General features: G+C 42.6%; 1 protein-coding gene across 1 annotated transcript in view; it reads left to right on the plus strand.

Moving 5' to 3' along the window:
* Positions 1-9,185, plus strand: part of gtdc1 (glycosyltransferase-like domain containing 1) — a 45,441-nt gene extending 36,256 nt beyond the window's left edge. The window contains exons 5-11 of the mRNA XM_061724561.1: positions 1,996-2,079; positions 2,171-2,287; positions 3,053-3,162; positions 4,615-4,759; positions 8,620-8,690; positions 8,765-8,856; positions 8,956-9,185. Of these exons, the coding sequence (XP_061580545.1) occupies positions 1,996-2,079; positions 2,171-2,287; positions 3,053-3,162; positions 4,615-4,759; positions 8,620-8,690; positions 8,765-8,856; positions 8,956-9,030 (694 nt within the window). The 3' untranslated portion in view covers positions 9,031-9,185. The remainder of the gene's footprint in view (positions 1-1,995; positions 2,080-2,170; positions 2,288-3,052; positions 3,163-4,614; positions 4,760-8,619; positions 8,691-8,764; positions 8,857-8,955) is intronic.
* Positions 9,186-14,713: the final 5,528 nt, after the last annotated feature.

The following is a 14,713-nucleotide window of genomic DNA, read 5'->3' on the forward strand; positions in this document are numbered from 1 at the left end:
ACCACAAGTCAGAATGTAGACCGGCCAGTAACCCCACCCTCTCCTCGCCACACCACACTGTTCTGCATCACTGCAGACACCACAACCACCCTGTTGTCCTCCTGCTCCATTCCTCCATCAGTCATGAACAAGAGCTCACCATACGTTAACTCCTCCACTTGAGCACTTGTCTTGGTCCATGCACCTCCACAGCATCTTGTGGACATTGGGGGTAGTGCTTCTAGAATTGGACTTTTTAAGAACTGGTTCCTGGACTGGTGGTACTCTGGGAGTGTGGGGCACTGGCGCCATTGTAGAGCTGGGCGATATGGACCAAAAGTCATATCTCGATATTTTCTAGCTAAATGGCGATACTCGATATATATCTCGATATTTTTTCTGTGCCTTAATTGGGGTTTCCCCCAAAGCATTATAGCATAGCATCTCTGTTAGCTTCATTTTTTTTCTGAGGCAAACCCTTAAAAAAACAGTCAGTTTTAATACAAAGCCTCGTGCCAAATGTCACACAGGTACATTTATCAACAGAGGTCTGCACAATATCAAAATGTATAAAACAAATGAAATAAAAATAAACTGCCTGCATATATAGAATAAAAATGCTTCTTGAATAAAATAAAACAAATATCCCTTTCCTGCATAACAATTAAATTAAAATACACTGTGCAATTAATACAATGTAGACAGTAACAGGCAGACTTTTCCACTGAGGTTGACAGTTGTGCAAATAACAAAACATTTGTGCAAATCTCAAATAAAACATTCAAGTCAATTTGTCACAAAATCATTAAAAAAAAAAAATGTAAAAAAAAAAAAAAAAAAAAAAAATTAAAAAAAAAATCGATATAAACAATATTGTCTCGTACCATATCGTGTTTGAATATATATCGATATATATTAAAATCTCGATATATCGCCCAGCCCTATCTCAGGACTAGTTTCAGCCTGGATGGGAATCAGAGCCCCCAAATCTGAGACCGAAGTTCTCAGTTGGGACGAGCTGGCATCATTTTCATAGTCCCAGACTGGACTGTATATGCCAACCCCTGCAGACCCCTGCAGCTCTGCCGCCGACACGCAAGTCCCAGGTATCGACCCAAAAGTGCTAACACTAAAGTTCTGGAGGTTTTAATCAGTTAACGGCGCCATAAAAGAGTTTCCTGACTTTAAACAGTTCAAAAATGATTTGCAGCAGCATATATTCTTCTTTTCTGTCGAACGGTTGCATTTCAAGTGCTACTAGGGTTGCCACCTTTCAGAAATAGAAATAAGGGACGCCCTGATTTCAGCAGCGCGGGAGCCAAAAAAAAAGCCCTAAAACTTCTAAACTGAATAAAAATGTGTTTATTTTATATGAAAAACAAAATGCTTTGATTTAAAGTTTAAAGTGCTTTAATAGCATTGAACTTTCATGACTGTACAGACAGACAACCATACTAGCAACTGAAATAGCCTCCTATGCTACGTATGTCCATATCAGCCCAGATTTAAGTTAATTTATTTCAATAATTCAACTAGAATATGGTGTAAAAGTTAATTTATTTCAATAATTCAACTAGAATATGGTGTAAAAGTTAATTTATTTCAATAATTCAACTAGAATATGGTGTAAAATTTAATTTATTTCAATAATTAAACTAGAATATGGTGTAAAAGTTAATTTATTTCAATAATACAACTAGAATATGGTGTAAAAGTTAATTTATTTCAATAATTCAACTAGAATATGGTTCAAAAGTTAATTTATTTCAATAATTCAACTAGAATATGGTGTAAAAATTAATGAAAATACGGGACAAATCGCGTCCCATATTAGTTCAATACGGGACGCAACATTTTTTTCTCAAATAAAGGACAATTCCGTATTTTACGGGACGGGTGGCAACCCTAAGTGCTACACAACTGACCAAATATTCAACAAAAGTTTTTTACTGAGTCGGCGTCTAAATCAAGCAGGTCCCTGCAACACGCCTGTAACTCTGGTTTCTTGTTTTTCAGACTCCTACCCGAACACAAACTGGCCCGCCGGCTCGCCGAGGCGTCTCACACCGACGGTGACGCCATCAAGCCGCAGGATGAGCGGTAAGGACGCCCAACGCTCTCTGCTTAAGCGCCGACGCGCTGAATCTGACCGCGTGGAGGTTCTCACACACAACGGTTTATGATCCAGCAGGTCCGAGGAGGAACCGGGCGAGTCCCGGCATCAGCCGGGGACGGTTGAGGGACCCGTTCATGAAGAGGAGTCTGCAGAACCGGTGAAGCCGCTGCACCTGGTGTGGCCTCACAGGTGGTGAGTTCAGTCCACCTTCGCTTGGTGGTGCAAATAAATGTTTAAAGGATTTTTAAAGTGGGTGACATAACTCTGAGACGGTCTGGGTTGGTGGTCTCCGGCGCCCGCCTCACCTTGCGTGGTATCGGTAACAAAGCAGCGAGCTGTAATCTGCTGTGAACACACAGGGATGGATTACCGCCGCTGGAACGAGGATTTCCACAGTCGTCTGTTAATCTCTGATTGAAGCTGCATCTCATCAGGTTTTGGCTTTAATCTGAGGGTGGCCTGGATCCTCAGATTACAGCCATCTTACTGCTGCTGGGGGGGCGAGCAGCTGTTCCAGGTGAAGACGCTGCAGCACCGGAGCGATGGGATGGGGGGGGTTCAGATCTGAGCAGCAGCAGATTAATGTAGATCAGGATCAGCTTTTCTCTCCAGAGGACCGAAGTCTTGCTGATGGAGCAGAAAACAAACAACAACAAGCGGCTTTACGTCCGGACTGATGTTTACCAGTGTTCAACCCACCTCGCACCTGCAACTAGCGTAAAGTTTGAGCTGATTTGGGGAGGAGTTTAATAATCTGGTCAATTTACTGTCGTGAAACGACAATAAAATCTTCTAGGATGTTCTGTTCGTACATTCATGTTGCACAACTAGCCGTGTTCTCTTTAGAATAAGAACGATTATGCTGTTAGCTTTTCTTTTACTCAGATTGGACCTTAGGGGGTTTCTCGTGCACATTCGTGATGCAACTGAAAACCTCAGTGTTGCGTTTGTTTGAAGGGAACACGACAAAAACCCCCAGCTGTTCTTCAACACTCTGCTCAAGCTGAAGGAGCGCCAGCTGGACTTCCGTGTGTCGGTGCTCGGGGAGACGTTCACCGACGTGCCAGGTACGCCCACCTCATGTCATGATGCTCATTAATATCACTTCACATTTATTCTGATCAAATCTGTCGAACCATTCCTCATTTCACATGGGCTAGCTCAGGGGTCGGCAACCCAAAATGTTGAAAGAGCCATATTGGACCAAAAAAAACAAATATGTCTGGAGCCGCAAAAAATGAAAAGTCTCGTATAAGTCTTATAATGCAGGCAAATGGCGAAAGGTAAAATGTCGAGAAAATAGTCGAAATGTCGAGGAAAAAGTCGAAATGTCGAGAAAAAAGTTGAAATGATGAGGAAAAAGACAAAATCTCGAGAAAAAAGTCGAAATGTCGAGAAAAAAGTCAAAATTTCGAGAAAAAAGTCAAAATTTCAAGAAAAAAGTCAAAATGTCGAGATGAATGTTGAAGTACAATCTCGAGAAAAAAGTCGAGAAAAAAATCTAAATTTCGAGAAAAAAGTCAAAATTTCGAGAAAAAAGTCAAAATTTCGAGAAAAAAGTTGAAATGACGAGAAAAAAGTCAAAATGTCGAGGAAAAAGTCAAAATTTCGAGAAAAAAGTCAAAATTTCGAGATAAATGTTGAAATGTCGAGAAAAAAGTTGAAATGTCGAGATTAAAAAGGAAAAGAAAAAGGGAAAAAAGAATAAACAAAGAAAAAAGGAAAAAAAAAGGAAAAAATGGAAAAAAAAGGTTAAACATTTTTGAAAAAGCTCCAGGAGCCACTAGGGCAGCGCTAAAGAGCCACATGCGGCTCTAGAGCCGCGGGTTGCTGACCCCTGGGCTAGCTAGACGTAGCGGTGGTTAAAGTCGTTGTGCTCTGATGGCGTCTTCCGTAAGTCTAGGGCTGCTGGTAAAGGCGCTGAAAGATAAAGATTACGTTATTGTAACCAAATGATTTAAAAATACCTACAAGTGTTATAAAGTGGGAGTTTGTTTCCACCCAGCTTGATGAGGTTAAGGTTTGGTCAAACTGTTGCGGTATCCTTGTGTATCACGCACACACACACACACACACACACACACACACACACACACACACACACACACACACACCCACCCATGTGTGTGTGAGTGAGAGAAGCTCCGCGGTCTTCGTGGTTCAGCTGCATCAGTTCAGAGCTCTCCATCTTTAATTGTCCGTATCGTCAGCTGATGATGTGATAATGAGCGTGTGTGTTTTAAGGTAATGATCAGACACACTCTGAGATATTGGGACATAAAGTTTAACTGCAGCACAAACAGCTGGCGGTAAATCAGCTGGACGAGCGCTCGGAGCCAATCACGTTAAGAGCCCAGTGATTTCAGTAACAGAGTCGGAGTATTGATCGTCTTCACCTGTTTGACTCCTGCTGCGCTCGTAAACACACACACACACACACACACACACACACACAAACCCCACCCCATGTGACCCTGGTGTGAGAGCAGGTCTGTAGATCTGTGTGTGTCCTCCTGCAGAGATCTTCTCCTCCGCCAGACGTCTGCTGGACTCTCACATCCTGAACTGGGGTTTCCTGTCCAGTAAAGACCAGTACCTGCAGGTTCTCTGTGACGCCGACGTGGTCGTCTCCACCGCCGACCACGAGTTCTTCGGGGTCGCCATGTGAGTCTAACTCCACTTGCTCAGCAGTAGCTTCAGCCCCACCTGTGCTGTGATTCTAGCCCAGCGGTCGGCAACCCAAAATGTTGAAAGAGCCATATTGGACCAAAAAGGCAAAAAATAAATATGTCTGGAGCCGCAAAAAATGAAAAGTCTTGTATAAGCCTTAGAATGAAGGCAACACATGCTGGGGGAGGATTTTTTTTTTCATTATGTACTTTGAGAAAAAAGTCAAAATGTCATGAAAAAAGTCAAAATGATGAGAAAAAAGTAATAATTTTGAGAAAAAAGTCAAAATGTTGAGAAAAAAGTCGAAATGTCGAGAAAAAAGTAAAAATTTCGAGAAAAAAGACAATGTCTAAAAAAAGTCAAGATTTCGAGAAAAAAGTCAAATTGTCGAGATTAAAAAGGAAAGGAAAAAGGAAGAAAAAAGAGAAAAAAAAGAAGCAGAAAAAAATAAGAAAAAAGAAAAGAAGAAAATGAAAAGGAAAAAAGAAAAAAGAAGAAAAAAAAGGGAAAAAAAGGTCAAACATTTTTTTAAAAAGCTCCAGGAGCCACTAGGGCGGCGCTAAAGAGCCGCATGCGGCTCTAGAGCCACGGGTTGCCGACCCCTGCTCTAGCCCTTTCAAAGTAAAATCCGCCGTCTCCTCGGGCTCTTTCAAAATTGAGCGTTGTCCTCTGATTCTGTCAGAATAAATCGAAAAAAAGTTGCCTCGTCAAAGTAAAGAAACAATCTTATCTGGCTCTGTCACAATAAAAGCAGAAATCTTTTGTGGTGCTTTCAAAATAAAAGCAAAGATCTATTTATTTTCATCTATTTAAGTTCCCTCCAACAGATCAACCTTCCCATATTTTTCGGTTCATTCCCATAAAAAGTTTCCGTCTTTGAACTCTGCAACCCTCGTGTGTGTGTGTGTGTGTGTGTGTGTGTGTGTGTGTGTGTGTGTGTGTGTGTGTGTGTGTGTGTGTGTGTGTGTGTGTGTGTGTGTGTGTGTGTGTGTGTGTGTGTGTGTGTGTGTGTGTGTGTGTGTGTGTGTGTGTGTGTGTGTGTGTGTGTGTGTGTGTGTGTGTGTGTGTTGCACATCATCATCCTCACCTGTCCATGTGAGGCTCTTAATCCCGCCCTCGGCACCGGTCAGGTGGCATCATCAGAGCGGCCTCGGAGCCCGTCTCTGATCTGCTCTGGTCAGGTGGGTTTGAGCCCAGCAGCAACAGCCAATCAGAGAGCCCGTCTGATGTGCACCTGATTCATGTCTGCGCTCAGATGGGAGCTGGGGTTCACTTCACTGGAGTAGACGAAGCCGGGGAACCGGGTCGTCCACAGAAGCCGAGTGCAGCGAGGAGCAGATGACCTGCAGTCAGAGACATTAAAGTGTGAGTGGGACGTGAACATCTGCTGCTGTCTGCAGGCTGGACACCAGTTACAAACACGCTCTGTAGTGGGTTCAGTTCTGATCCACATCACAGGTGAGCGGGGGCCCACAGAACCTGAACACCCGCTGCTGATCAAAGCTGATCAATACGCTTTCTTCTTCAGAGGACGCCAGGACGCTTCGCCTCTCTGACCACCTGCTGCCGCTCGTAGAACTAAATACATCGACGCGTCCTTCATTCTTTGGTTTTTCTGCATCAGTCTCAAGTCTCTCATTTCTTTTATTTTCTATTAATTTTTAAAACCAAACAGAAAAATATGGGATATGAGCTTGTAGTTTTTTTTATTTTATTTATTTATTTCAGATCCCCATTAGTTGCTGCCTCAGCAGCAACTATTCTTCCTGGGGTCCAACAGTACAAATATACATTTCTAAAAAAAACTTTTACAGTACAATATAAAATGTTAGTTAAACAGAATAAAACAAAGTAGATAACAAGTACAAAGAACAACAACTAAAAAGAAAAACAAGACAAAAAACAAAAACTAATAAAAACTAAAGATAATAAGAAGCAGAAAACCATGAAAAGAAAATGAATTTTCCTAAATGAAAAAACGAAAATGAAAGAACAAAAACAAATAACAAATAACAACAAAAAACAGATAGATTAAAGATAAATCCAAGTACAACTAAAGATAAATAAGTGCATACTAAATGAGGCAAATACAAAAACAAAAAAAACGGCTAAAACCATTAGACATGATCTAAAACAACCAGTTTCTTTTGAACTTCCTTTCTTAGTCTTCTCTTGAAGCCAACTCTGCCACTAGTTGAAATAAGAGTTAGTAGTTCTTTGGTCCTCCATAGTCCTCGTTACTCTGATCCATCTGGAGAACTGGTCGGATACTGGTCTCCTTTAAAAAATAAAATGCAGTCTTTGAAACGGCTGTAAACTCACCGACGGAGCTCGGCAGCCAATCAGGAGCGAGATCAGCAGCGACCACTTTCTTTTTATCCAAGTCAGAAATAAACAGGTTAATTTAGAAATTCATGTTTTAAATTTAAATCATGAACCTTGAGCTAATTATGGCAGAGAAGAAGAGAGGAGGAGGAAGGAGGGCGTCTTTGATCCGAAACCTAGAGGGACCGGGGCATCGCTCTGGAGCAGTCATGCAGAGTTTCTGAAGTTTACATGAGGAAATTACCTAAAAATAAACCCCACAACAGTCTTCTCCCTGGTTGATGTCATCTGCGGTCACATGACGCCTCCCGCTGATGCACACGCGAGTGAAACGTGGAAGGACTCCTGCAGGAAACCACACAGGCCGCATCGTGTTTATTAAAACGTCCTCATCAGCTCGGATCCACACAATAAAAGCCCCAGACCGGCTCTTCAGAATAAAAGCCTGGGCCGCGGTCGCCGGTGCTGTGGAGTGGAATGACGTGGGCCCGGGGCGTCAGCGACACTTTGATCCTCATTAACTCTGAATCTGGTTCCATCTGATTAATCTGGATCATCAGCGGACCTCGTTGACGCCCCGCGGCCGCCATGAAGTCACTGCCTTCACTTATATCTCAGATAATGAAACGCCCTCCGCCGTGAACCGTCATCTGCAGAGATGGAGCCCCGTTCTGTTGCGTAGAAAACAGGCAGAACCGTCTCGCTGTTACACGATCATCAGAAGTTTAAAGCGATATCCAGGTCTGGAAGTTACCGGGTTGACTGTGTTGTAGGCATGGGACGATATGAAAATTTCATATCACGATATTAGTGGACAAAAATATCACGATTACGATATTATCACGATATTAGCGTGTCGCTTATAAAATTCTTAAAATGCAAGGAAAAACACTAACCGTGGATCCACTGGTTCCTTCAGAACATTTATTCTCAAATCATTCTCAACACAGTGACACTTGAGGTAGAGAACAAATAGTGTACTGTAAATGTTATGCATTACAAAGTGTAAACTATAGTACCGGTACTTATTTGAACTTTCTTTTTTGTAAGAAAATACTTCCCTGAGAGTCGAAAGAAATAAGTGACAAATAGAAATAAAGTGACAAAGTAGAGCCAAATGCACACTGATTGTATTACTCTCTGAAACTTTAACAGTAGCTGGCTGCCTGCTACTTAGTACGGCTCTCTGGAAAAATAATAAAATAAAGGCACTGCTCTGTAGTATACAAAACAAAAGCTGCATGGCCAACACAAAGATTGAGTGAAAATAAAGTGCCACAGTAGTCAAATGCACACGGATTGTACTACTCTCTGAAAAAATATTAAATAAATAATAATAATAAATAATATTAATAAAATACATGAAAAAAAATAACACTGGCTTCTACCTGACAGGGTAGCCTTGTGTGACCAAAAAAAAAAAAAAAATTTGGCGATAATTACAGTACCCCACGATAACGTTATTGCGGCCGTTTTTTATCGCGATATACGATAATATCGTATATCGCCCCATGCCTACTGTGTTGCAGGTTGGAGGCGGTCCACTGCGGCTGTTTTCCGCTGTGTCCAAAGGCGCTGGTGTACCCGGAGATATTTCCAGGTAAACACACCTGCCACAAATGCACCGCCGTGTCCTCCGTCTGCAACTCCTGACCTTCCTCTTCTCTGCTGCAGCGCGGTACCTGTATGCCACCCCCGAGCAGCTGTGTAAGCGGCTGCAGCAGCTCTGCAGGAGACCCGACATCGCCCGCAGACACGTCGTCACGGTAACGCCCGCAGATGTCATTACAGTGCTGCAGCCTGAAGCTGCCGAGCGCCCGGCTCACAGGTGGTTCTGTCCGTAAACTCTGGTTCTGGTCTCTCAGGTCGACACCTCCTTGTACTCCTGGGCCGCCCTGGAGCAGCGTTTCCTGACTCTGCTGGCAGATCAGGGTCCCTGAATGCATCACGGCCACGGCTCCGGGTTTGCCTCTGGACCGTCGGGTCGGCCCCCAGTTCCGGTCCTGGTCCCAGTCCGGGTTCCCAGTAGTCACTGATTGTACAGATGTTTGTTTTGAAGCAAAACATTCATGTTTTTAATAAAATCAAATTTAAAAAGGAAATCTTCTTGGACATTTACTCTGTTTCAGGGTTTCCGCGGGGTTTTAAAAAGTATTAAAAGGTGATAAATGAAAATTGCCAAATTTAAGGCCATTAAAAGTGTTAAATTCACTGTCAGAGGTATTATTTTTTTTTAAATTGGTATTATTTTTTACCTTTTACATTTTAAGCAGTCTATTTTATTGTCATTCACAAAGTGAAATAAATGTGAAACATCTGGTCAACATCAATGAGTCTATAAATCTGTTCTGTATAGTGTTCTATAGTTCAAAATCTGTATTAATGTTAAAATGTCCGTGATTAACACTTAATGTTGACAGTTTAAAAAAAAAAAAAAAATCTGAAGGTAGTGAAAAAGGTATTAAATTGGTATTAAATTTAACATAAGGATTGCTGTATAAACCCTGTGTTTTAATCAATGTTGCTTACTTTACCTACAAAAATATGCATCTCATTTATTTGTTAATTAATATGCACGTTAAGGAGATGGTTCAGGATGAAGTTACAGAAAACATCAGCAGAAACAAACGCCATAAATTAACTCTTCCTCACCGTAACAGCTGACTGTAGGTCCAAAAGCTCTGCACCAGTTCACGTGTCGCTTACCAAACTTCAAAGTTTAATAACTGCAGGACCCTGAACGCCTCACTGTGAGGTGCTGTCCCTGAACGCCTCACTGCTCCACGGTTTCCAGGCGAGGCGTTCGAGGGCGGCTGGAAGAGGTGGTGGTGGTTGCAGAAGTGCAGTGAAGCGTTGGAGCATTGCTCAGTGATGATACGGCCCTGGATCTGCGCCGTGATGCGTCCCCTGACTTCCTCTCGGCCATTTGTCCTCCGGCCTCGAGTCAGATCGCTCGTGTAAACCCAGGAGATGCTTCAGTGAACGCACCCTCCGGCGGTTTTCACTCAGAGCTCAGAGTCTACCTCGACGGTCCAACGTGTGACCGAGGACGTTGTTGCAGGACACGGACCTGAAAGGTCCAGATACTTCTTGGATCATCTGGGACCAGCAGTCGCTCGGCAGGGTGACGGTTCCTGAAACGATCCATCCATCACATCGAGAGCTGCAGAGCTGCAGAGCTGCTGCTGAACGTTCGCTGCAGGACCTCCAGTTTCAGATGTCATTTATTTTTATTGATCTGAGTAAATCCAGATGTGATAGGGCTCACACGTGAGTCAAAGCACTGGCTGCTTTGGACCCACATGAGAGGCCTCCGTCTCCATGGCAACCGGCAAGCATCAGGAATACGTCATGAGGGCTGGGCGATATATCGAGATTTTAATATATATCGATATATTTTCAAACACGATATGGTACGAGACAATATCGTTTATATCGATTTTAAAAAAAAATAAAAAATTCTTTTTACATTTTTTTTTTAATGATTTTGATATAGCTTATTATGTGACAAATTGACTTGAATGTTTTATTTGAGATTTGCACAAATGTTTTGTTATTTGCACATCAGTCAACCTCAGTGGAAAAGTCTGCCTGTTACTGTCTACATTGTATTAATTGTACAGTGTATTTTAATTGAATTGTTATGCAGGAAAGGGATATTTGTTTTATTTTATTCAAGAAGCATTTTTATTCTATATATGCAGGCAGTTTATTTTTATTTCATTTGTTTTATACATTTTGATATTGTGCAGACCTCTGTTAAAGCGACACTACGTAACTTTTCCACCTTAATATCATATTTCCAGAGTCATTGTGATGGTACATCAACTTCCAACAGGTTTAATGACACCTCTGTCATGGTCTGAGGGGGTCTGTATCACCTTCACTGGCACTATGTAACTTTGAGGAGCATGGTAGGAACCCTGCCACACTAAAAAACTACAAATCGTTACGACTTTGACTGCTTTACGGCATACGTCACTTCCCCCTCCTTCCCGATTCGCAGTCGAGCGAAAATGGGCGGGGCGTGGAGCTCAGAGCTCCGCAGAAGCTGTTGCTGTGTTGTGGCTGCAGCAGCTCCACACAACAGACGTGGGGAAAAGACCCTAATGGTTTAACTTTTCAACGGTTTCCTGCTCGGAGGCAGAACCCCGGAGGCCAAGTATCTGATATAACAAAGTAAAAGAGTGAAAGAGCCGTCGGCTCGCTTTGGATCGCGGCTGTAACGACCAAACACACAGTAAAGCATGATTTATGGTTCTGCGTTAAATCGACGCAGACCCACGGCATAGGGTACGTGGCGACGCGCAACGTACGGTGCGTGTCGCCGCGTACCCTACGCCGTAGGCTCTGCGTCGATTTAACGCAGAACCATAAACAGCCTTAAACCACAAACACTCACACAGACGGGCGTCGGATCAAAACACGGGTTTTATTCCACCACTCTCCAGCTAAACGCAGTTGCTGGCCAGCTCTCTGCGGAGCAATTAACCCCAATCTTCAGATAAAAAAACTAGTTTGTTGAGGAAAAAATATTAACTCTATTTGTAGCTGCAGAGGAAAAAAATAATCTCACGAGAAAAACAAAAATATTGCTCACGCTTCGGAGCCTCTTCCACATAATATAGCAGTCAAAAAAAAGAAAAGAGACGTAAGAGGGATACAAAACATGTAGTGTATGTTGTACTATTATACAAATTTATTGAAACACATGGCTCTTAAGGGATTCAGGGATCTCTTAGGGATTTCATATGGATCCAGACCGTTAATAATCATTATTTTCTGCATATACCGCTCCCTGGCTTCCTTGTTTAAGGTATCCAAGTAAATTCCACTTCCTTTCCAGCAGTTTAACATCTTTTTTTTTGCGTTCTGTCTGTTCACTTGGTGAAACAGAAAAGCATCCCGTCTCCTCTCATCAAAACAAATGCAGCGACGGGACAGGAGTTTTCCGGCTGTACGCGCTAGTGCTCATGGGAAACGTAGTGTTCTTTCTGGTAAAACACTACCGATTTTGTCCACAAGATGCCGCCAAACTCAGAAAAGCTGAAAGTTACGTTGTGCTGCTTTAATAAAGGAACCTGTGTGACATTTGGCACGAGGCTTTGATTTAAAACTGACTGTTTTTTTTTTAAGGGTTTGCCTCAGAAAAAAATGAAGCTAACAGAGATGCTATGCTATAATGCTTTGGGGGAAACCCCAATTAAGGCACAGAAAAAATATCGAGATATATATCGAGTATCGCCATTCAGCTAGAAAATATCGAGATATGACTTTTGGTCCATATCGCCCAGCCCTACGTCATGTGACACTAAATGCCGCTGGACGTGTGTTTAAGAACTGAAACTTCATACAATGAACAACATGGGTTCAAGGGTACAACAAGGGTAATTACATAAAAGGAACATGTGGGGTACCAGTAAGTACCTCCCGCTGCCTCCTGAGGAGGCGGTCGGGTCCGTTCCAGCTACAGTAGGTCTGTATCGTAGTAGGTCTGCTGATCATCTGCAGGTCTGCAGATGTTTGTGTGTCAATAATCTTCATCTCCTGGAAACAAAAGGATGACATCCTGTCATCACCTGCAGTTTCTTCTGCCTTTGAAGCCGTCGTCGTCGTCGTCGTCATTATCATCATCATCTCCTCCATCCATTACACCGCAGCACAGTTTTACATCTGGAACAAGGATGAACAGAAACTGTTCAAGGAAGCATCGGCAGCCCCGTTTCCACAAGTCTCTACGTTTTCTGGGAGGGCGTAAAACGCCCCTTGCCTCCCCCCAACGCTCCTCCTCCCTTTTCTCGACCACAGAAGCCAGTTTGGGTCTGTCAGTGTCCCAGCGCTCCCCGCGCCTCTGGCAGGCTGAGACGTCAGATTTGGGGGATAATAAAACCCAGAGGACCGGTTTCCTCATAATTACAGACCACTTCATCGCTGCACGCGGCGGATTCCTCGGCCAGGCTCGGCGTCAGGCTCCGAGTGGAATGATTTGAACCTGGTGTGTGTTGAAGTGGAGCCCAGGCCGTGTCGGAGCAAAACCTGACTGGATCGAAGGCTTTGGTCATCGATCAGATCCTGTGAGGCTTCACCAGTCCTGTCTGAGTATAGTTGGGTTTGGATGTTCCAGGATGCAGGTTGTTCCCCACAGCAATCAGAGAACTCTGAAGGTCCGGTACAGACCCGGGTCCAGGCTCTGGAGTCAGCTCCAGGAGAGCTGGATGGGGCCCTGTAGCACCCTATAATGTAATAATTTCCTGAAAATGTAATAACGCCTGAAAATGTAATAAAACTTGCACTTAACTCAATCGAAAATGTAATAAAACCTAATAATGTAATAACTTCACCAATAATGTAATAACTTCACCAATAATGTAATAAAATATCCTGACGGATATTGTAATAACATTTTTACCAATAATGTAATACCTTATTACGTTATTGGGAATTTATTACATGGTACTTAAAGTCTGCAATTTAACCCAATAGTCATTCAGTTGTTTCAAATCCAGCGTATATAACATTCTTATATACTTAAGACACAAAATGTAGAACTCTGGACTGAAAATTAACATATATATTACATTATTTGTCAAGTATTACATTATCAGTTTTGGAAAAGAAAAAAAAGACCCACCTGAAAATGTAATAAATTCCCAATAATGTAATAAGGTATTACATTATCGGTAAAAATATTATTACAATATCAGTCAGGATATTTTATTACATTATTGGTGAAGTTATTACATTATTGGATTTTATTACATTTTCAATTGAGTTAAGTGCAAATTTTATTACATTTTCAGGCGTTATTACATTTTCAGGAAATTATTACATTATAGGGTGCTACAGGCCCTCACGGGCCCTTGCAGCATATAATTACACCCGCCTCGCGTGCTGTCGAGCTGATGTCTGACAACAACCCTGCAGCTGCTCAGGTCCGCGCTCTGTCCCTGCAGGTCTGAGGTGGTCTCTGGTTCCGTCTCTGGGTTCCTTCCATGGAGCTGCGTGCTGGCCTGCGGTCCCCACCCCCGGTCATCTCATTGCTGCTTCCACCTGCCTGCTGTGCTGTTGCCGTCCCTGACCCACCAGTCTGGCCCTCGGCAGGAGGGTCCCCCCTTATGAGCCTGGTCCTGCTCAAGGTTTCTTCCCTCCTAAAGGGGAGTTTTTCCTTGCCACTGTTTGGCTTAAGGTTTTTCTCCCACTAGGGGAGCTTTTACCTGCCATTGTTTGTGTAATAACTGCTCGGGGGTCATGTTCTGGGTATGGGTCTCTGGAAAGCGTCTAGAGACAATTTTTGTTGTATTAGACCAGGGGTCGGCAACCCAAAATGTTGAAAGAGCCATATTGGACCAAAAAGGCAAAAAACAAATATGTCTGGAGCCGCAAAAAATGAAAAGTCTTGTATAAACCTTAGAATGAAGACAACACATGCTGGGGGAGGATTTTTTTTTTCATTATGTACTTCGTGAAAAAAGTCAATTTCGAGAAAAAAGTCAAAATGTCAAGATTAATGTTGAAATACAATCTTGAGAAAAAAGTCAAAATGTCGAGAAAAAAGTCAAAATGTTGAGGAAAAAAGTCATAATTTTGAGAAAAAAGTCAAAATGTTGAGAAAAAAGTCGAAAT

The sequence above is a fragment of the Cololabis saira genome, chromosome 6 (assembly GCF_033807715.1).
Source record: "Cololabis saira isolate AMF1-May2022 chromosome 6, fColSai1.1, whole genome shotgun sequence".
Classification (NCBI taxonomy): Eukaryota; Metazoa; Chordata; class Actinopteri; order Beloniformes; family Belonidae; genus Cololabis; species Cololabis saira.